This window comes from Schistocerca piceifrons, chromosome 3 (assembly GCF_021461385.2).
Source record: "Schistocerca piceifrons isolate TAMUIC-IGC-003096 chromosome 3, iqSchPice1.1, whole genome shotgun sequence".
In the NCBI taxonomy this organism is placed as follows: domain Eukaryota; kingdom Metazoa; phylum Arthropoda; class Insecta; order Orthoptera; family Acrididae; genus Schistocerca; species Schistocerca piceifrons.
The window spans coordinates 159,450,815-159,475,562 of record NC_060140.1 but is presented as its reverse complement, the minus strand read 5'-3'; the positions used below and the strand labels follow the sequence as shown (position 1 = coordinate 159,475,562).

At 42.2% G+C, this 24,748-nt stretch overlaps 1 protein-coding gene across 2 annotated transcripts in view; it reads left to right on the top strand.

Moving 5' to 3' along the window:
* The window catches only part of LOC124789786 (solute carrier family 22 member 7-like), a 133,305-nt gene that overhangs the window by 34,462 nt on the left and 74,095 nt on the right, over positions 1–24,748 (top strand). For both annotated transcript variants that reach the window (XM_047257254.1, XM_047257253.1), the window contains exon 4: positions 11,935–12,092. In XM_047257254.1, the coding sequence (XP_047113210.1) occupies positions 11,935–12,092 (158 nt within the window). The remainder of the gene's footprint in view (positions 1–11,934; positions 12,093–24,748) is intronic.

Below are 24,748 nucleotides of genomic sequence, written 5' to 3'. Positions count from 1 at the left end.
ATTCTCCCATTGACAGAATTGCAGAGGTATTTGAGACAGAAGTTTTGGAAAGCTATTTCATCAAATTGTGTCTTCTAGAGTCGAGTTGTCGTCATTCACTTTTCCCTGCCACGAAACTTGCGTTGTTAACGTGAAAATGTCTAATACTGAAGAAGAAATCTTCATCTGAAACCATCTTACAGCACATATTTAATAAACATGTGCAGAACAGGATTTTTAGAGCCTGCAAAGATCCGCCGTGTTTATACAGCAGTTTTAGAAAAGTGATACAAGGTGAATGAGGGTTAAATCACAGATACAAACGAAGTAAAAATTTGTTAACGATTAAAAGTAAAACAATGTGAAATCCACCTTACGGAGAGCAAGAAGAGCTCAGTGAATGTCAATCTATAATTTTCCAACCAATGTGACTATAACTGTACAGGGTTTTCAGTCTGAGTTAAGAACAGGATCAAAATTGCACATTTTGTCACTTGCAACCACGCTGCCACTGGAGCGGAAGATGGAGGACTGTAGTCCAAAAACCTGAATTATGTAAACTGTCTCAAACCGTAGAATCATTATATCGGCTTACTTTTCAGTCATACGAAGGTCAAAATGTCATATAATATATAGAGGAACAGAAAATGAATTAAAGTCACTAAAAAGTGGACAGGTGTCTTAATATAAGACATTTGTACAAAATAATCATGCATTTGACGTTCCATCTTTCGTTCTCATTGCCAAATACGTTTAAAATCTTGCTCTCTATAAAAAGCGATGTATTTCTTTTCTGTTCAATCAAAGATGTTTCAATACGAGTCATCTCCAGAGGGTCTTATTTTATTTCTTTAGAAAATTCCATTGGGTAATTGTTTTATTCTTACAAATATGTTCCATCTTTTTTATTTCTCACCTGAAACTACTATGTTGTGGAAACGAATCTGCACAGGGGCACTTGATTTTGTGTTTTTTATTGCTTACTAGCATAGCATCTGATAAGTAGTAGGATTAATTTGGTTCCTTTTCGAGAGGAACTGTGATACATGTTCTGTACTTATTTGGCCTTCTATATTGTACAACGCTGATTAGTTGCCTTTCTTAGATGTTATTGTTCTTCCTACCTTCCTGACGTCTTAATTTCACAGAATGGGCGTATGATTAGTGAAACTGAACACTCAATTTTCTACTTGTTCATATAGATAGTATGCTATCGTGGAAAGCCCACATTCAGGATTTTGTTCAAAGCCTTCATACTGCCATTTTTTACTATTCGAATGGTACCGGAAGTGAGTGGTCGTTCGACGCGAAAATTAGGCAACTTGGCTTATTTTCATTAGCTTACGTCTTATGGTATTATATTTTGCGGTAACTCTTCCCGTTCTAGAAGAATAATTTTGGCTCAGAAACGAGCGGTTCGGCCAATAATTGGTGTAAGTTCACGAACTTCTTGTCGACCCCTGTTTACGAGTCTGGGTATATTGACATTGGCCTCTCAATATATATATACATATATATATATATATATATGTATATATATATATATATATTCCATACTGTCATTTCTTGTTAACAATATTAGCTTATTCCCATGAATAAGCAGTTAATAGTCGACAGAAATCAAACCTGCATTTTTATAGCACTTGTTTAACTCTTGTGCAGAAAGGTCTACAGTATACTACTGCATCCACTTTCAATAAGCTACCACTAGAATGTAATAATCTTAGCAGTAATCCACGCGCTTTCAAATCGAAATTGAAGAGTTTTCTCATGGGTCGCTCCTACTATTCTGTCGAGGAGTTCCTTGAAAAATTAAGTTGATTCTTATTGTCTTGTTGACTGCGTCTGCTTAAACTTACAGCTTGACTTATTTCGGATACATAAACATTTTATTTTTGTCTTTTATTACCTCTGTGTTGTAATTTCATGTAATGACACGCTCCATAACCTTCCAGATTGCTTCTCAATTTGGTCCTACGGAACTTGTATAATAAAACAATAAATATAACCTTCCGTTTCATATCAACAAGTGCCAAGTTCTGTAAAGTACTGTGGGCTAAGCCGACAAACAACAGTGCCAGACGAGGCTACACATCAAAGACTTCCAAACAGATGACGTTCTTTTTTATGAGCGAAAATAGGACACAAAATACCGCTAGTAAATTCAACGTGGTTTTCAACAAATTGATTTTAGAACTAAGAAGTAATGCAAATTATAACTATGTTTCATTCCTGACCACAGATGATGTTTTATTTGAGTAAAACGAAACCACATAAATTTTGCGTAAAAATACGGTCAGTCTCATGTTTTCCTGTTTTATTACACTACATGATGCATTTCTGCTTCTGTGGGCCCATCTTCAGAAGCAAATCGTTTTATACATAATTTATATTTGCTCCTTAGTGAAGTGAAATGCAGTTTCCTGTTACGAGAATGTTAGATGTCTGTTTAGGCATTTTGTGAATGGAGTGCGGAAATATATGAGAAACACTGGAGAAGACAGTGGAAAATAACCGATCAGACAAGGAAGAATATGTTTAACCTTTTGAAATCAGCACACGTAGTAGCGTATCACGTCACTCAATGCACACATTTGCTTACAACTGTTTGAAAACGCTAAACAGATCCATTTTAACGTGATGTGATAAAAGATGAAGTTTATGACATTGTGTAAGTTGAGGCTTTTTGATGTTGTGGAGGTATATTTCCAATTGTTCTTTGAGATTTATGATTTTAGCAGAAGTTTCATTGTGCAATATTACAAAATTGTTGATCACACTTTCGGTTGGTAGCATATGATGTGCAATAACTGATTTTTCGAAATATTTGAGTCTGAAAGCATCTCACGTGTTCTTGTGAAGGCGTTTCGCTATACTTGCCTGTTTCCTCTGTGTAAATCAAATAGAACAGTTGAAAATATACCTTCACAAAATCGAAAGGCCTTTGTTTAATTGACAAACAGATTTCACTAGCCATAGTTACTTTACTCCTACGTTCTCATAACAGGAGAAAGCATTTCATCTCACTCAAGAGCAAATTTAAATTTTGTACCAGATGATTTCCATCTGAAGATAGCCCCGCTGGGTACTAAATCTATGTCGTAATTTAATAAAACACGATAAAATTGTGACTGAAGGAATTTTTATTCAGAATTCGTGTCTATTGAATACCGTCATCTTCAGAGCTCCAAATTATTGATGAAATTTAAAAACAACAAAAAATAGTGCAAAAGACATATTTCCTTTTACATGAAAAGACAAATTATAAATTCCATCAGTAATTAAAAATCTACTCCGTACGATACGGGCACATAAATGAAGAATTATCTTCTGAACCTTTTCTTGAGATATTATACTACTGATTGTATTTCATTTTGGTCCACTGTTCAAATAGATCTGGAAATGTATTAACAATCTCTTTGTACGTGCCGTTGTGTTCATCATTGTGCGCGTAATATTCATATGTCAATCTCAGCAAACTAGGTACTTCGCCATGCATTTCAATAAGTTTTTCGGCGTGTTCGGCTGTACACAGCTTCACTATACCTATAGGAGCTAAAATCTGTTGTGACAGCCCCTTCACGTCAATGGCGACGAAGCATTGGCTGCGAGCACTGTAGGTAAAGGCCGACGGGTCGTGACTGGACTAAAGCACAGGCAGCACCTGCGCGTATTGGAGAATCCAACGGAAATATTCATAGCCAATCGCTAAAATCCGCACGTATGTGGCCAGCTTATCACCACTAGACAAGTTGAACGCGCCCACTGTGCCCGCTGTGTCACCTCTGTCTCGAGCTATTATTACCAAAAGCGAACTACAAATCTGTTAAGAAAGCAGGTGCGCAAAGAACCTATATGCATTTTTAAGCTTTCGATTATTCATTGCAGAGGACATTTCGAAATTGAACTGAATTTCCAGAAATTCTTTTCTGTTTTTACTGTTCACTGCTAAATACACACAAATCTGTAATTAATATTTGCTCTTACCATTGAATTTCTTGTCGACGTCTTCGTTTTAGGGAACTGGAGAACGGTAAATGTACCAATTTCGCGAAAGAGACTATGTTCCGCAAACGAATAAGTCGGAAATTAAAAGTGAAACTATTTCAGATACCTCAGACAGTGGACCTGTTCTACTTCAAACTCTTTGGTTTCCATATTTTGGGAGGAGCAGGACGTATGGACCGAAATAAGAAACGAATGATCAGTAAACATGGTGGCAATATTTGGTATCGGGCTTCACAGAGTCTCAATAGCCGCCACCCGCCAGAGGTGATGGACTTAGATGGGCGTAAAGCCATCGGCATGTGCGACCACTTAGCTAACGCTGACGTGCCACTCTACGAGTTTCGTGACGTCACTTCCTGCTATTTGACATTGAGGTTTCTTTTCGTTACGTGAGAGGTACTAGAAGTTCTGCGACATTTCGGCGACGTGTCACACAAAGCCAGCAGCAAGCAAGAACGTTCCCTACGTCACATGCATAACGTTCCACAGAAAGCAAGACAACATGTCGTGTGTCAGTAGCGGCCCATATTCAGTGGGTTCTATGTTATACTATACACTCAATGAACATATGCTGTTTCTAAGCACTAGCACACCGAATGCCAATAACGAATCGTTATTTATACGAATTGCTAATAAAAGTACGCGAAACTTCATAATGATGGTTAAAGGATTTCTCTTTTTAAGTATTATCGCGTTGTAAACGGCGTGTTATTAGGGAAAGCTACTTTAAGACAACGGTACATTAAATATTCATGTAAAACGTATCGTTCTTTTTAAAATTTGTTACAATCAAATGTAATTAATAACATATCGGTGATTACAGACTACAGAAATTTTGGACAAAATCCACAGTCTCTTGCAACGAAGCTACAGCCTTCGCGTTTTCCTAAGGGATGTGAGACTTACGTTAGAAATTAATAGAAATAATTTAATTAGTATTTAATGTTACGTAAATGTAAGTGCGGCCACTGTCAGGAGTGAATTTGTTCGATTTGGTCAACTTTTATGTGATGTTGTCCTTATTTGACCCTGACTTGTATCTTTCCTTTTTCTCTTACAAGCTAGGGTAGCCAACTTCACTCAGGAGTTGATATGAAATTGTGTGGCAGTAGGAATAAAAGGATAACTTTAAAAGTATAAGAGACCTTTTCTTTTTACTGAAAACGAGTTCTAACTATTTACAGCACTTGTTTACAAAGAACATTTTCCATTTTGTTATGCGGGGAATATACGTAAGAACTTTTCGAATTTTCAACTCGAGAGCAAACTACGTATAGTTAACCATGACAAAAGCGGGAGTCTTTGAGCTTGATGATACAACATTTTAAAGTTCGTCCTTGCGCTCTGTTAATTGTAAAAGTATAAGATAATTTATATGTAAACTGCAGTCTTTCAAATTGGAATGGCAGTTCAGTAGAGGTCAGTGGTATTGTGGGATAAATAATGTGTGTCCTTTGTACTATCCAGGCATAAGTTCGGCATCGATGATGTAATTCGACAACTGCTTGATGATCATCCTTGCACCATTACGTTGAGCTTCCTCTCTTCACCTCCTCTTATATGTTTCTGCATTTTGTATAACATAAATTAAATTAAAATTTTATTACAAATATACTAAAGACTGTAGGATGGCTATTTTGTGATGATGTTATTGGATATGTTACTATATGTAGAGGAAAATGATACATTTGATGAACTGTGGTCAGAGAAACAGTTGTTAAGCAAAAGTATCTGTGTCTGACATGGCACCACTGTGCAGTCGTAGAAACTTTGACAGTCAGTAGCGGACAGCTGCGGTGCGCAGCACTCGGTATTTGTTGAGCATACAGTGTAATGCATGAACGCACTTTTGGAACTATAAGACTTGCAGATTTATTACGAGGAGAACTGATGACTTAGAACAATTTTTGGATAGTATACGGATATAAAAAAAAGTATTGCAATGAATAACAAGGTATTGTTTGATATGGTAAAATGTTTATTTTTATTTTTGCAGTCTTGTATTGTCAGTCCTCTTCACTCTCGTCTCAGTCGAGTGTTTGATAATTATTCTATATATTGATCTTTTGAGTTAATTTATAATACCATGGAAGTAATTAGAGCAAACGAATACCCATATCAGAAAAACTAAAATTTCAAACTTAGAGGTTTTGTCATGTGGTTCATTGGCATACTGTGTAAAAATTATGAACCCAATTGCCTTGGATCAACTGGAGTTAGTCCTTAGCAATAATTTTTAGCTGTTGCGGTCTTTCTGGCTGCTGTTTCTTCCAGTACTTCATTTGAAAGCTGCACATCATAATACGTGAGTGTTTCGTTTCCTATGGGCAGTGTTGGTGCTCTCAGGTTCCTTATTTTACCAGGGCCATATGCTTTTTCATGTATTTTAGGTTACATTCTTATAAAGGTTGAATTATAGAATCTTTAAAACTCAGTTACGTTTTTTTCGCCAGCAGTTATCACTGACCAAGTTTACGGAGTGTGAAATTATTTGTTTGCTTATTTATATTCTTACGAAGAAGAACGGTTGTCACACGCAGGATTCTTTTCAATTTCGTGTTAATGATGTGGCTTTGAGCTCAATAGCACATTTAGGTTGTCAGTTCCCAATTCTAGGTTTGTATTTGCGATAACATTCACGTAGGTAAGGGGTACTCACTCACAGTACACTTTATACACTCGTAACACTTTATTTTCGATTTATATTCTGTCACTTTATCACTTTGACTACTCGCTCTTCACTGTTTGTTTTTATTCACTCACTGAACTACTTTTTCGGTTCATCCCATCGTCACTGATAAAAAAATGGCGTTCGAACCCACGACGGGACTTACTTTATATATTCCTACCACAAGGTAGCCCCAAACGTGGTGAATTCCAGAACATAAAAAAAGGCTTAGAATGGTCCGCAATGTTGCAGAACATTCCACAATTCTGGAACCTTCCCGAACGTCCCAGTCTATTCCTGGACATTCCAGAAAATCCCAGATTATTTTGGAACATTCCGAAACATTCTGGAATGTTGTGGAATGTACTCGAATATTCTCGAATGCTCTGGAATGTTCTCGAATGCTCTCGAATGCTGTGGAATGTTCTTGAAATCTCCAGAGGGCGAAGCTTCCCAGCTCTTATACCTTCAGAAGCACGCCCTTCAGGTAAAATCTGGAACCTCCTTCATGGAAGGGAAATAGAGGGTACCACACTGATCGTACCGGGACTCGCTTCTAAGTTTTAGCGGCACTCACATTGTACAATTAACTTTTATAATATTTATTGCATGTTCATTCATACCAAAGTTTATATTTGTGTTTACTATAGACAGAAAAACAGGATTAGCACGTGGACAAGAGAGGAAATACACGTTTTAATAGAGCTAACGCAGAAATTTTGCTCGAGTCCATTTTCGTGAACAAACTATAATGTTTGCGAGCCAAATAAAGCTGACAACTCTGCCGGACAGCGATGAGAGCGAAGAATCACATCAAGCAGCTCGTGCCGTGTGCCGACGGTGCTGTGTCGCGTGACGTAGGGCTTCCCGTCTGCGTGACCGTAAACGTTAGCTGCCTCGTCCTTTATACTACCGTCTTTCTGGGTCACCGCGGCCGCGGAGCTCTGTGCTCACATGGCGAGAGTGCCACCATCTCGCCACGTAAGTACGGCGGCAGTAGTATTCCATACGAACAGATAGGCGGTCTCCCAGGGACATCAAAAAGTGAAACCTGGAACCATGTCTAATCCAAGTCTGAGTACAGGTTAAGTTCCAAGAACTACTACCCTACCATCACGGGAAGGAGGCTTCGAGAAACTAAGATGTGCTGCAAAGCGTCAGTTCAGTGCATGCACTTGATGTTGTCGGTTCTGTCTTCGCTGTATTAGGAGTGCTTCATAAGTACCTCGCTTGTCACCCGTTTACTTTCTTTGGTCGCATGTTGGATTTGTCTACCCACCGCTGTTGACCTTCCTGTCTTCTTCTTTTAGCGCCGCCTTGTCGTCTATATTGTTTGTTCCTGTTCTGGTATTTTGTCTTGTTCATAGCCTGTTTGTCGCGTTTCACTTGGTGCCGTTAAATTGTGTTACTCTTCTGCAGACGGCTCTCTTGTCTGGCAGCTTCCCAAGTTTCTACAATTCCTCCGGAGGTCTGGTAGTTGCACTGATATCCAGCTACCTGTGGACTTGTTCAGTAGAAGAGATGTGCTTCACTGTTGCAGTGATGGACAAGAGCTCATATCTCTTACGGTATACACTTTAGAGCCATTATTTACTGGAATTTTTTTCTTGTTTTGGTCCATACTACCTTCTCCAAATAAGTGGAAAACAAAGAGCTTCAAGCAAAAGAAGACCAGTGACAGAGGTGTTATGCAAACTGGAGGTGGAAGGTGCGGAATGGACAGCAAAGGGAATAATAATATCAGCTAAATCGGGACTTAATGCGGTATCAGAGGCTGCGAGTGAAAATGTATATCCGATTGGGACTCGATCCTCGGATTACCTGCTTACTAAGCGCTAAAATAACCACTGCGCCGTCCGAAGACAGCATTTATTTTAAATAAGCTGACGATTTCGGCATACTCCCTGGCCAACTCACTTGCCCATCTATCCGCAGCCCCAGTACATGTTCTCTATACTATTAATTTTAGAGTCCCATCGGAGGTCAAGCGAAAATGAGCATCCGCACTGAAGGTTGTGAATTCATTGCCCAAGGGGCCAAACAATTATACGAATGCATTAGTTCCTTCTCCTTCCTGTCCTTTCTACACTATCCACCATCGAAATTGTTCAAATGTGTGTGAATTCCTAAGCGACCAAACTGCTTCGTACATCGGTCCCTAGACTTACACACTACTTAAACTAACTTACACTAAGAACAAAACAAACACCTATGCCCGAGGGAGGACTGTAACCTCCGGCAGGAGGGCCCCGCCGTCTGTGACATGGTGCCTGAAACCGCGCTGGCACTTCACGCGGGTCATTTACCATCAATTTACATGATATGTATAACGGCTGTGGATCTGTGTGGTGTCTGTTCTTTAGACGCATCACAAAAAACAGACAGCATTCATTCATACGGTTTTCACTTATAACTTTCCAGTCGTTTATTTTCGCACTGAGGTTCCTTAACTGAAACTGACACATTTCACCGATCAGCCAGAATAATTATAACCACGACCAACCATCGATATACAACAATCCAGGCGATACTAACGTCACCAGGTGAGGAATGTCTGCCAGTCGGACACGCGTGTGGTGGGTGTAGTACCAGTGTGCTTGCTGTCCGTGTGTAGAATGGGGAAGGCCGGCGATCTATCCGAGTTTGACCGAGGACAAATTTTGATGGCCCAGAGACTCGCCATGAGTTTTTCGGCAACTACGGACTTGTCGTGTGTTCGAAGAGTGCTGTGGTGAGCATCTTCAACACGTGGCGAAACAAAGGTGGAACCAAGTCCAGATGTCGTGGCGTTGGGCTGCCTACCCTCATTATAGATATTCGACGTCGTAAGCTGGGCAGAGTTTTAAAGCAGGGCAGGCGGATAAATGTGGCTATACTAACATCAGATTTAAATGCTGAGCATATATTAGTATCTGAACACACAGTGAACGGAACACTCTTAGTGATGGACATCCACAGATAACGACCCATGCATGTGCCAATGTTAAAACCACGACGTCAGCAACTAATACCGAAATTGGGAGTGGCCATCGGCAATGGACGTTGGCGCAGTGGCAGAGCGTTGCATGGTCTGATGAATACCGATACCTTCTTCATCATGCCGATGGGAGGACGCAAATTCGGCTTCTTCCAGGGGAATAGCTTCTTGGCACCTGTACTGCAGGTCCGAGACAAGCTGGCGGCGGCTCAGAGGAACATTCACGTTGGCATCCATAGGTCTAGTTGGGCTCGTGCAAGGCATCATGACGTCCAAGGAGTATCGTACACAGACTGCAGAACTTCATGACAATCATATTTCCTACCGGCAGTGGCATTTTTTAACAAGGCAATTCGTCATGTCACAAGCCTAGTTCCAATTGACGTGTTCTCCCCCTAACGTGATCGAACACATCTGGGATGTGAATAAACGTGGCGTCAGTGCTATCGTCTCCCTTCCTGGAGTTTAAGGGAATTAGTAGACTTGTGGGTGAAGAATTAGTGCCAACTCCCTCCAGCGACCCACCAACGTCTCATTGCTCCCTTGCCACGAAGCGTCGCCGCTGTAATCGGTACCAATGGTGGACAACCGGCTATTAGATAGTTGGTGTAATGTTCTGGTTAAACAAAGTATACCCTTCTCCATTATCCCTGAAAGATTGTAACATCATCACTGAATCACAACACATACTCAGTAAATGTAGTAATGATCATTCTAAACTTGTTTATTATCCACATAATGAAACATTTAAACACACTAGTATGTCTTACATCAGCATTTCTTTGATTTCTGACTAATGTCGTTCGTCAGTGTTGTAAACATCATACACGAGATTCACACATAATGGATTTCGGTTTATCAATACCAGTGTTAAATAAATCTTCTCCTCACTTAGTGAAGAAACTGTTCTTCCACTCTGTGGTTCTACATTAAATTCAAAAATGATCACAAGCATTCGGGTATTTACATGTTGTACACCTGCGCAGCCTTGAACAGTCTACCGTAGCACTTCTACTCACAACGACGTAGTATGTTACCATCTTAGTATATTCGTTTCTCAACGCTGTTACCACGTGAAAGATGGGAATCGTCACACCAATATTGTTCTATTAATTGCAATTAATAAAATATCTTCTGTCTTGTGGTGGCTTCTAGCAGTCGTGATTACCAGTTAACTGTTATTATAAGACTATGTAGAGGTATATGATCAAGTGCTAAGCTGGAACCCGACCATACACTTTTGCGTAATTCATCCTTCTTCTTCTTCTTCGTCCTTCTTTAATAAGTAGTTGTATTTCATTTTTATTGACGAATCTAGTGAGGTAGTACTCTAGGCACTCCAAGTAGCGTTTTTAGCGCCTGATGCGATGTTGGGATGTCTGCTGGGGAACTCCCTCCGACGCACGCCGCCCGAGGAATACCTCAAATAAATGATGTAACATAAAACAAATATTTAGGCATTTACAGGGTATCGCCTACCTCTTTCTGTATTATTTGATTATCATGAATGTTGTAAGGAAATTAGTTGTACAATTGCTTCCTCACTTAGTGATGAGGAGGATACAGAAAATTTCGCTCATGTAACGTAATAGAAATATTTCCGAATTTAAATGAGCCAAATTTCGTAACCTTACAGTTACTTCTCACTTTAATCTTGACTGTGTTAGGAAGCTTTTACGTATTAATTCAAATTAATTCACGACTCACAATAGTTCATCAAACATCAGAGCACGCTCAGTAGAAAGTTGTTTGTCCATTACAATTATCCGGGCTGTTATGCCGTGGTCGGTTGATGAATTCTGTGTCGATTCCCAATGTTTCGTCTCCGACTGCGGGAGACATCTTCAAGGGGGTCCGTAGCTCGATGGAAGGTCCAACACACCCACTGGCTGACAGTCAGTAGCGAGCCAGTGAGTGTGTTGGACCTTCCATCGAGCTACGGACCCCCTTGAAGATGTCTCCCGCAGTCGGAGACGAAACGTTGGAAATCGACACAGAATTCATCAACCGACCACGGCATAACAGCCCGGATAATTATAATGGACATGAGTTTTCCGACAGTGAAAGTCTGCATTTTAGTATCAGAAACTTATTTATCACGACCCGTTGCCAATCAGCAACCTGGGTACTCCTGTCAAGCGGATGCTGACACGAAGCCTTAGCTGACACAACAGAAGAATAGTATGTTAGCTTCCCTGAATCTCATGAAGGGTTTAGTAGCGACAATATGAGACTCTTAATAAGTACGAAAATCACCCATCTAACGCTTACCCACGCAGCTCAGTTTCGTTTACGATTGTAGGTACGGACGGCGGCCGCTGCAGCTCTTCTGTTTGGTTACCCACGTGATCAGCAGACTGCTGCTGGTCCTCACACCAGACATCCTGGTGCTCTTCATCCTGGCAGAGTCCATCGTATCAGCAGCGGCCGGACCTATGCTTGAATCCACCCTCTCTGTTGGTAAGTGCATCAACACACAGAGTTGGTGTCATAAGATCGATGTTTGGGACATGGCTGTGTCCAGCAACCGTAATTAATTACGATGTCACAAATTTACAGCCAACCGGTTGCAAATAGAATTTCAAATTCTTTAACTAGTTTGCAACGCCAACTAGGGGCGTCTTCTTCAGAAGAAACTGTTACGTTAGATGTGGTTTCCTTTTAACCACATGTAAGATAACAGTTTCTTCTGAAGAAGGCGCCCCTAGTTGGTCTTGAAAACTAGTTAAAAAATTTTAAATTCTCTCTGCAGCCAGTTGGCTGCCGATTTGCGACTTTGTCATAAGATTAACTTTCCAGCACTAGGATGTTTCTTACTTACTGTACTCCGAACTTCAGGTGGTAGAAATAACGCCACAATGTAATGCGGAATTGGCGACGAGATGTCACGAAAGGTTTACACGCCAGTATAAAAGGAAGCTGGAGTATTGTATTGCCGCTAGGAAAACCGTAACAGGAAATGGGATCGGCCAGGATAGCTCAGTGACTTCGAACTTGGCCCGACTATTGTTCGTCTCCTATCAACCAACCTATCAGAAGCATTACAAAAACCTTAAAACTACCCATGCCAACTGTTTGCGATATGATTGCGAAGTGTAAACACGAAGAAAAACCACAGTTATAATCTGGCCCACCCTCATGTACTGACGCAAAGGGACCATCGAGTATTGCAGCGGATGGTTACAAATAATCCGGAAGAAAATGACGCGTGAGTTCCAAAGTGCTGCTCAGGGAGATAGAAAGAAGTGGGTACAAGCATCTCCTCGTAAGCGACACATTTCTGTAGTCAACGGTAAGCACCGCTTAGGTGTAAAGAGTGACACCACTGGATAGCGGATGACTGGAAAAAAATGATTTGGAACCATGAATCACGCTGCACCCTGTGGCAGTCCGACGGAAGAGTTTGAGTTGGACAAATGCCTGGAGAAACTTACGTGTTGTCATGTGTAATGCCAAGAGCGAAGTACGGAGGAGGGGTGTCAAAGAGTGGAGTGTTTTTCCTGGCTAGATTTTGGCCGGTCCCTTACTGTGATTAGAAAGCAGTAGTTAAGTAAGATATGAACAGAGTTTGCTGTACTGTACTGTACACTTGAGAAATAGTTGGGAGACGATATTGGTATTAACATGACATTGCAACCTGTCATGGAGCAGTAACTGTGAATCAATGATTTGTGAACAATAACAGGCCTGAAACGGAATAGTTTGCCAGAGTAGCGATCTGAAAACGACAGAAAACCTTGCGAATGAGATGGAAGGATGACTTCGCTCCCGACCCCATCGTCCAACATCACCGTTTTCTGTGATATCGGGTCTTGAGGAAGATGGAATGCTGTTTCTCCACATATATTCAGACACATTCAAAGTGCTCCCAGCTAATTTCAATCCGTCATAACGGACAGTGGTTCGAAGTTGTGCTTTGATTAGAAAGTGTGTGAGACGAGAATGCAATCTTTCGTTCCTACTGTTCAATCCATACATCGAAGAATCAATGACGGCAATAAGAACAAGGTTCAAGATTTGGATAAACATTGTGGTAGGATAACAATCATAAGATTCGCTCATGATCTTGCTATCCTCACAAAAGTGGACAAGCCTAGTGAGTACAGAATCTGAATGAGACAGAACCAGGAAAAGCCAAAAGCAACGAGAAGTAGCATAAATGAGAATTGTGTGAAACTTAGCATCAAAACTGGTGATGACGGAGTAGATGAAGTTAGAGAAATCTGGTATCTTGGAAGCAAATAACCCATAAAGGCTGAAGCAAGGAGGACACGAAGAACAGAATAGCACAAGAAAAGGAGTCTCGAAGATATCTACTAGTATCAAAAATAGACCTCAGATTAAAGTTTTCTGATAATTTACATTTGCAACACAGAATTGCATGGTCTGTGGGAAAACCTCAAAAGAAGAGAATCAAAGCATTTGACGTGCAGCTCTACAGAAGACTATTAAAATTAATTGGGCCGATAAGGTAAAGTCAGAGGAGGTATTAGGCATAATTAACGAAGAAAGGAATACATCGAAGACATTGTCAAGAAAAGTGGACAGGATGATACGGGACATATTAAAACACCAGGGAATAACTTCCATGGTACCAGAGGGAACTGTAGAGGGTTAAATCTGTAGACGAACGCAGATACTGCAATACGTCTACCAAACAACTGAGGACATAAGGTGCCACTACCAAACTGAAAAGAAGAGCTTGGCACTAGAGAGGAATTCGTTGCGGGCCGCATGAAAACAGAATACCGATGACTAAAAGAGAAGACGATTGGAAGACATACCCCATATGAATGTCCACTTAAATGTATCGGGATGCTTTTTATAAGGTAGCGTAGATTGCTCGGCACGCTTCGATATCCGTCTTGCCTTACCCTCGCTATCCCTATGTGACGATGGCAACGTGTATGTCAGACAGCTTTCCTTAATTACCAGCGCCGTAACTTTGCCATAAGACCTGTATATCGAGCAATCATTTAAGTAAATAACAGTAACGCGCAGTAGTGAGAGAAACAAACAACGTGAATGCATTTCAGTGTTACGGACAACTATTCTCTATGTACACTACTGGCCATTAAAATTGCTACACCAGAAAGAAATGCAGATGATAAACGGGTATTCATTGGACAAATATATTATACTAGAACTGACATGTAATTACATTTTCACGCAATTTCGGTGAATAGATCCTGAGAAATCAGTACACAGTACAACCACCACTGGCCGTAATAACGGCCTTGATACGCCTGGGCATTTAGTGAAACAGAGCTTGGATAGCGTGTACAGGTACAGCTGCCCATGCAGCTTCCACACGATACCACAGTTCATCGACAGTAGTGACTGGCGTACTGTGACGAGCCAGTTGCTCGGACACCTTTGATCAGACGTTTTCAATTGGTGAGTGATCTGGAGAATGTGCTGGCCAGGGCAGCGGTCGAACATTTTCTGTATCCAGAAAGGCCCGTGCAGGACCTGAAACATGCGGTCGTGCATTATCCTGCTGAAATGTATGGTTTCGCAGGGATAAAATGAAGGGTAGAACCAAGGGTCGTAACACATCTGAAATGTAGCGTCCACTGTTCAAAGTGCAGTCAGTGCGAACAAGAGGTGACCGAGACGTGTAACCGATGGCACCCCACACCATGACGCCGGTTGATACGCCAGTTTGGCTATGACGAATACACGTTTCCAATGTGCGTTCACTGCGATGTCGCCAAACACGGATGCGACCATCATGATGCTGTAAACAGAACCCGGATTCATCCGAAAAATTGACGTTTTACCATTCGCGCACCCAGGTTCGTCGTTGAATACACCATCACAGGCGCTCCTGTCTGTGATGCAGCGTCAAGGGTAACCGCAGCCATGGTCTCCGAGCTGATGGTCCATGCTGTTGCAAACGTCGTCGAACTGTTCGTGCAGATGGTTGTTGCCTTGTAAACGTCCCCATCTGTTGACTCAGTGATCGAGACGTGGCTGCACGATCCGTTACACCCATGCGGATTAGATGCGCGTCATCTCGACAGCTAGTGATACGAGACCGTTGGTATCCAGAAAGACGTTCCGTATTACCCACCTGTACCCACGGACTCCATATTCTGCTAACAGTCACTGGATCTTGACCAACGTGAGCAGCAATGTCGCGATACGATAAACCGAAATCGCCATAGGGTACCATCCGACCTTTGTCAAAGTCGGAAATGTGATGGTACGCATTTCTCCTCCTCACACGAGGCATCACAACAACGTTTCACCAGGCAACTGTTGGAAACTTTCCCCATGTCAGCACGTTGTAGGTGTCGTCATCGGCGCCAACCTTGTGTGAATGCTATGAAATGCTAATCATTTGCATATCACAGCATCTTCTTACTCTCGGTTAAATTTCGCGTCTGTAACACGTCATTTTCGTGGTGTAGCAATTTTAATATCCAGTGGAGTAGATGAGAAAAATTGTCATAACGTGTTGAAATGAATGTATCAATTGTAGAATGTACACACATCAAAAGAAGTTCTGCATCACTTCGGTTCTGAGAGTTCCGGAACCTGTACAGAAAATTAGAATAGAGACCAACATAAACATCATTTCTGCCCTTTTCATTGCCCATGAAAACTACACATTGCATGTTGTACTACGAAACTACGAGACCTTCAGAGGTGGCGGTCCAGGTTGCTCAACACATCGGTACCTCTAATACCCAGTAGCATGTCCTCTTGCATTGATGCATGCCTGTATTTGTCGTAGCATACTATACAAAAGTTCATCAAGGCACTGTAGGACAAGATTGTCCCACTTATTAACGACGATTCGGCGTAGACCCCTCAGAGTGGTTGGTGGGTCACGTCGTACATAAACAGTCCTTTGCAATGTATCCCAGGCATGTTCGATAGGGTTCACGTCTGGAGAACATGCTGACCACTCTTGTCGATCGATGTCGTTATCCTGAAAGAAGTCATTCACAAGATGTGCGCAATGGGGGCGCGAACTGTCGTCCATGAAGACGAATGTCCCGCCAATATGCTGCCGATATGGTTGCACTATCGGAGGATGTTATTCACGCATCTTACAGCAGTTACGGCCCCTTCGATTACCACCAGCGGCGTACGTCGGCCGCACATAATGCCACCCCAAAACAGCGGGGAACACCCACCTTGCTGCACTCACTGGACAGTGTGTCTATTACGTTCAGCCCGACCGGGTTGACTCGAAGTGCGTCTCCGAAAATTGTCTGGGAGAAGGCATATGCAATACTCATCGGTGAAGAGGACGGTATGCCAATCCTGAGCGGTCAATTCGGCATGTTGTTGGGCCCATCTGTACCACGCTGCATGGTGTCGTGGGTGCAAAGATGGTCCTCGCCATGGACGTCGGGAGTGAAGTTGTGCATCAGGCAGCCTATTGCTCACAGTTTGAGTCGTAACACGACGTCCTGTGGCTGCACGAAAAGCATTATTCAACACTGTGGCATTGCTGGCAGTATTTCTCCTTGCCATAATTCGTAGGTAGCGGTCATCAACAGCAGTAGTATCCCTTGGACGGCCTGAGCGAGGCATGTCTTCGACAGTTCCTGTTTCTCTATATCTCCTCCATGTCCGAACAACATTGCTTTGGTTCACACCGAGACGCCTGCACACTTCCCACATTGAGAGCCCTTCCTAGCACAAACAGACAATGCGGACACGATCGGACAGCGGTATTGACCGTCTAGGCATGGTTGAACTACAGACAACACAAGGCGTTTGGCTCCTTCCGGGTGGAATGACTGGAACTGATCAGCTGTCGGAATCTCTCCTTCTAAAAGGCGCTGCTCATGCATGGTTGTTTACGTCTTTGGGCGGGTTTACTGACATCTCCGAACAGTCAAAGGGACTGTGTCTGTGATGCAATACCCACAGTCAACATCTATCTTCAGGACTTCTGGGAACCGGGGTGATGCCAAACTTTTTTTGATGTGTGTAGCTTGAAAGTAAACAGACGAAAACGAGCTATTGAGGAGTTACAGAAATGATGCATGTTAAAATAGGTGATCACGTAATTGCTGTCCTGAAATTGAAAGAAATAATGGCAGGCGAAGCGACTGCATATCAAGTTCACGGGCAATGTGTGTACTCTTCGCTAAAAGATGCTTAAATGTGTGCCAGCGTCTGACAAAGAGATCTTTAAGGATTTAATCCTGGACTGCAAATTTGTATGCAAGTGTTTTACAGATCGTAAAGAAACCACAAAGTTGTAGAATCTACTTCTTTGAGATGCTGATGTTACGCAAGGCAATTGGTTCAAATTGAATGCACTGACAAGTCTGATAAATTACATCCCGTATCAGCGTGAGAAGGAAAATGTGGAAAACAGTAACTAGAAGACAGTAATGGATGATAACACGTACACTGATACACTCGTCAGCTACTTCCGTCCAGCTAGAGGGGGCCACAAGGGGTACAATGTTCCGCTGCTAATGGTACCAAAACAGTTTGGAGACTCATTGCCAAGAAGAAAGGAGCCACAAACGAACTCCTGTCATAAGACGCGTGCCTTCACAGTATCAGTTGGAAGCAGACAAAGACATGAACACACACACACACACACACACACACACACACACAGACACATACGCCAACCCTCTAGAAATGCCCCTTTACCGAGTACACATGAGTGATGTATATGGTACCGGGTTCTTAATGCGCCAGATCAACTCTTTTACCACTCGGAAATGGAAATACGGATTTTACCGTGATGGAATGCCGTCTGTTCTTGATACCAAGTCCACAGTAAATATTAGCCTACCGAGTGTTAACGTCCAGCCAGTGGGCATCAGCACGGGGACAATAGTGATAGGTCCAAAACATTGTTATGTCTACTGAACCTGTCATTCATTATATTCATTTGTCTACTTCCAACATAGCCAGACGGTTGTTGAGGAGTGGTTGGGCTTTATTTGTAGTAAAGCATGCCAGTCAGTACCCCACAAAGATCACGTGTCACACCCTCTAACTGTGATAAGCTAGTCCACAAGCTGCGGCACAGTCGCTAATAAAAACAGTGATCCAGAAAGATAAGAATATCTTATATTTCAGTCTCCGATCCTGTAAAATCTCGTCAGACTATCAGATCTAATTTGTGGTGACCATCGTCAGAAAGGAAACGACCGTCTGGCGACAACTAATGCGATCATATGCTGGAATGAAAGAATGATATTTGAAACTTCTTGGATCACTTTATTTATTCGCTATTGTGTCGCATGCTGTGAAACTAGTGCCTTGTCTGGCTTACGACAAAGTCAAAAGGTTCTGTAAACTGAAGAAGAAAATAACTGCCGGTATATGAAGATGTAGCCGCATACCACAAATCGATAGTACGATGTCAACAGTTTTAATGACAGACAAATAAAAGAAACAAGAGAAGAGCACGCCCGGCTAGCCGAGCGGTCTAACGCGCTGTATCCCGAGCGCATTAGTGTTGAGGTTCGGTGTGCCGGGCAGCCTGTGGATGGTTTTTAAGGCGGTTGTCCATCTAGCTCGGCAAATGCGGGCTGGATCCCCTTATTCCGCCTCAGTTATATGTCGACGATTGCTGCGCAAACACTGCCTCCACACATGCATACCCCATTATTACTCCACCACGCAAACATTTGGGGCTACAATCCTCTGGTATGAGACGTTCCCTGGGGTGGCGGGGGTGGAGGGTTCCAGTGGGGGCCGAACCGCACAATAGCCCTGGGTTCGGTGTGGGGCAGCAGTGGGGTGGGTGTACTGATGTGGCCTGTTGTGGAGTTGTCTTTCAGATGTTCAGATGTGTGAAATCTTATGGGACTTAACTGCTAAGGTCATTGTAGTGTTAGCAGTTAGCCAACACTACGAACACTACCTGAGTGAGGAAGCCGATATGCACGCGTTAACCCACGCAGGCTAGAGATAGGTCTGAAACAGGATACGTAATGAATGCTATAATGAAAACTACGTAGCTGCTGGAATACTTAACTTTAATCCATCATTGTTGTACATCGCTCTTGACGATACAAGTGAGACTCTGTAGATACATGCAATGTTACTAATGGCGCCTTGCTAGGTCGTAGCCATTGACTTAGCTGAAGGCTATTCTAACTATCTGCTCTGCAAATGAGCGAGGCTTCGTCAGTGTGCATCGCTAGCGAAGTCGTCCGTACAACTGGGACGAGTGCTAGTCAGTCTCTAGAGACCTGCCGTGTGGTGGCGCTCGGTCTGCGATCACTGACAGTGGCGACACGCGGGTCCGACATGCACTAATGGACCGCGGCCGATTTAAAGCTACCACCTAGCAAGTGTGGTGTCTGGCGGTGACACCACAGTCATCAGTCCCTAAGCTTACACACTACTTCACCTAAATTATCCTAAGGACAAATACACACACACATGCCCGAGGGAGGACTCGAACCTCCGCCGGGACCAGCCGCACAGTCCATGACTGCAGCGCCTAAGACCCCTCGGCTAATCCCGCGCGGCTCTCCGTCTTTTCCAGGTCTCCAGTTTAATACACAACAAAGGAAGCCAATTCCTCAGACTAGCGAACGTACACAATATATATATATATATATATATATATATATATATATATATATATGCCAGTTAATACCCCACAAAGATCACTTGTCACACCCTCTTACTGTGATAAGCTAGTCCACAAGCTGCGACATAGTCGCTATATATCAGTGATGTCATCGATTTCCAAAATATTTGTAATCAAACTTGGTGCTCTTCTGGCCATTGACCATCATGAAATAAATGAACGTTTTTTCAAAAAGACTCGTTGGTCAGTGGACCTGTTTTTTCATGGTTGCACGATTTACAACAAGTCTTTGGTAGCTATCACATTTATCAAATACCTCGGTGTACGTACATGGAGCACATGAAAGTGAATCGACTACAAAGAGTAGGCGAGTGAGTGAAGTGTGCTCGTTCGGCACGTAAGTTTACCTGAAATTTTAAGCTGCCATTAGACTGTTCCATATGTTAGAAATTTCGTGTGAGAGGTGCCCAGCGTCACATTAACAATTCATATTCAGTATGCAGGGTGAGTCACTAACTATTGCCACCTAGCAAACGCCGAAAGTACGATGGTAGCTGAAACGTTTGTGGGACAAATGTTGCATGGGACAACAGGGGCCATTATTTGACGTTGGTTTTTTGTTGCTAACTGAGGTCGCGTCAGAGAAATGAAAGTCAACATCGGTTTTTTCAATGGGATGCTATAGTTTCGTACCTATTTTCGGCTATCTAGACGAATTCAATGACGTGTAACAGTAGGGTCTTTGAAGGTCAAAGAAGGTCGAAAAGGTGGCATGAACGTCCGTTTACAGAAGGTATTCGAAGTGATGAGCACTGGTATCAATGCAGTGCTGCAATCTTCCTATCAGGAGTTGAGTGGTATTCCTTATTACTTTGGCACTTATCGAAGCACGTGCTCTGACAATTGTCTCTCGAATATCTTCAGGTGTAGTTGGAACTTCTTTATAGACAATGTCTTTTGCGAATACCCACAAGAAAAATTCCAGGGACGTAAAGTCTGGCGAAAGAGCTGTCCGCGACACATCTCCTCCGCGTCCAATCCATCGATCTGGGAATTCTCTCTGAAATTTATTTCTAACCATCAGCGAAAAATATGCCGGGCAACTATACACCAAGAAACAAGAATTCCATAAAAACGGTGCAACAAATAGCGTAAGGTCCGACCTCAACATGGGTTACTGATAGACCCTCATTACTCAGCACTCGCTAACAGTTTGTCTCAGACGAGGTACACTTTCAATACGGAATGCAGAAAGTGCATGGCCGGTAGAAGACCTTATGAGATCGGTGAAATAATCGTCCAACAGCATCAGAGGAGCAGGTTGCCACTTTAATCTCCCAATAAGACGAAATAGGTAAACGGCCATCAACTGCTTGGCTGCCAGAACATTTCAAGACACAGCCTTTACGACTGTCGCCTACACAATACCTTTTTAAAACATCTCTTCACCGACCGGGTAACCTCCCTTCCCCGGGCAATCGCACCGCCTTCTCTCCGCCTCCCAACTAAACTCACTCGCGCCGAAAAGTTTGCATCTCTGAACAAATACCGATACCTGAAATGCCGGCATGGCTCAGTTGCAGTACAGCATCTGCGTAGTGCAGGAAACCAGTGACCTGAAGCTTGTAATGCATACTTCTTACACTGCAGCAAAGCATTTTGCATGGTCGACTTCGACATATTGATTTTCTTTTATCAGTCTTCTGACTGGTTTGATGCTGCCCGCCACGAAATCCTCTCCTGTGCCTACCTCTTCATCTCTGTGTAGCAGCTGCAACCTACGTATTCAGTTGTTCGCTATATGTATTCCAGTATTTGTCTTTCTCTACAGATTTTAACCCCTACAACTCACACCAGTATGACGGAACATAATCACGGTTGCATTAACAGATGTCCTATTACTCTGTCCTTTCTTTTAGTCAGTGTTCTCAATCTATTTCTTTCCTCTTCGATTCTACGCAGAATCTCCTCATTCCTTGCCATAACAGTACACCTAATTTTCAATAGTCGTCTATAGCATCAAATCTTAAGTACTTCGATTGTTTTCTGTTCCGGTTATCCCACATTCCATGTTTCACTGCCGTACAATGCTGTGCTCAAAACATATTTTCTCAGAAACTGCATCCATTATTTTAATTATTTTAGGCCTATGTTTGATATTAGTAGATTTGTCTTGGCCAAGAATTTCCAACGCTAGTCTGACCTTTCATGACCTCCTTGATTCGTCAGTCAGTGGTTATTTTGTTGCCTAGGCAGTACATTTCCTTAACTTCATTTAATTCGTGACCATCAATCCCGATGTTTAGTTTCTCGCACTTCTCATTTCTGCTACTTTTCATTACTTTTGTCTCCCTTCAATTTACTCCCAATCCATATGCTGTATATACAGTTCTTCTTCAACTTCACTCCGAATAGCAATGTCATCAACAAATGTTATAATTGATGTCCTTTCACTTTGAATTTTAATTCCATTCCCAAATATTTTTTTTTATTTGCATCATTGCTTCTTCAATGAGTAGGTTGAACAGTAAGTACGAAAAACTACGTCCTTGTCGTACACCCGTTTTAATCCGAGCATTTCGTTCATGGTCTTCCACTCTTTTTATCCCCTCTTGGCCCTTGTACATACTGCATTTTACCCATCTCTCTTTACAGCTTACACCTGTTTTCCACTGAAGTTAGAACACTTTACTCCATTTGTCACTGTGAGACGCTTGCTCCATCCTGACAAATCCTATGAACGTGTTTTGATTGTTCTTTAGACTTGCTCTCAATATCAACCACAAAGTCAGAATTGCCTCTCTGGTGCCTTCACCTTTCCTTAAGCCAAACTTATCGTCGTCTAACACATCCTCAATTTCCTCTTAGTTATTCTGTATATTAATCTATCATCTTCGATTCAAGAGCTGTTAAGTTGATTCTGTGAAAATTATCGAACTTGTCGGCTCTTACAGTCTTGTGAACTATGTGAATGACATTTTCCGAACGTCAGGCGGTATACAGCCAGACTCAGTACTCTACACCAACGTGATTAGTCGTTTCATTGTACTTCCCCCGGTGAGTTTAGAAATTATGATGGAACGTTATCTGTTCAAATGGTTCAAATGGCTCTGAGCACTATGGGACTTAACATCTTTGGTAATCAGTCCCCTAGAACTTAGAACTACTTAAACCTAACTAACCAACGGACATCACACACATCCATGCCCGATTCAGGTTTCGAACCTGTGACCGTAGCAGTCGCGCGGTTCTGGACTGAGCGCCTAGAACCGCTAGACCACCGCGGCCGGCGTTATCTGTTGTTTCTGGCTTAAGAGATCTGAAGTCTTCAAAAGCTATTCTAAGTTCTGATTATAACATTGGATCCCTACCTCCTCTGTATCTACTCCTTTCCAACCTCATCAGACGTTTCTTTCCACTCACAAAGGCCTACTCTTTCTATCTGTCTGCTCTCTCGCTTTGCATCTAGAAGAAGAATTCCTATTGCACTCTAAATATTACAATTCTTGCTTTCACTTTCACCGAAGACTGTTTAGACTCTTCTATACGCTGAGTCATCAGTTCCTTCTCGATTCCTCCACATTTCTCATTGAGTCATTTCGTCTTAGTTTCCCTGCACTTATTTCACTCCTCAGCGACATGTATGTCTGTACTCCTGAATTTCCGTTAAGAATTTCGTACTTCCTTCTATCATGGACCAACTGAAATTTCTTTACAACTTCTGTGACATCCATTTTTGAGATCTCCACTCCTCTTGAACCGCACTGCCATTTTAGCTCTTCCATGCTGCAGTACCTGTGGCTTACCTATTCATTCTGTAGCCGTATCTGTTCATTCCTGAGCACTTCCGTATCCCACTTCTTTGCATATTGATTCTTCCTGACTAGTCTCTTACACTTCAGTCTACTCTTCATCACTACTACATTGTCATATGAGCCTGTATCCTGTCCTGGGTACGATTTACAATCTAGTATCTGATTTCAGAATATATCTCTAATCAGGATGTAATCCATGTAAAATGTTACCTCATCTCCCGGCTTATTCCAAGTATGCCTCCATCTCTTGTGACACATGAACCGAGTATTAGCTACTAATAGCTGACATACTTAGAGAAATGAATTAGTCTTTCTCCTCTCTCGTTCCTAGTACGAAGCCCATATTCTTCCGTAACCCGTTCTCCCATTCCTTCCCCTACAACGGCATTCCAGTCCCCTATGACTATTAAATTTTCGTCTCCCTTTAGGTACTGTAGTAACCATTCAACGTTTTTATACACTTTCTCCATCTCCTCACTTCCAGCTTGCGACATCGATATATATGTCTGGACTATCGTTGTCGGTGTTGGTTTGCTGTCGATTCTGATAACAAGAACTCTATCACTGAATTCTTGACAGGAACAAACTCTCTGCCATACTTTTCTATTCATAACGAATCCTACTCCCATTACGCCATTTCCTGCTACTGTTGATTTTACGCTGTACTCATCTGACCAGAAACCATCTTGTCTTCTTTCCATTTCACTACACTTAATCCCTCTGTACAGTACATATATTGAGTCTTTGGATTTCCCTTTCCAAAT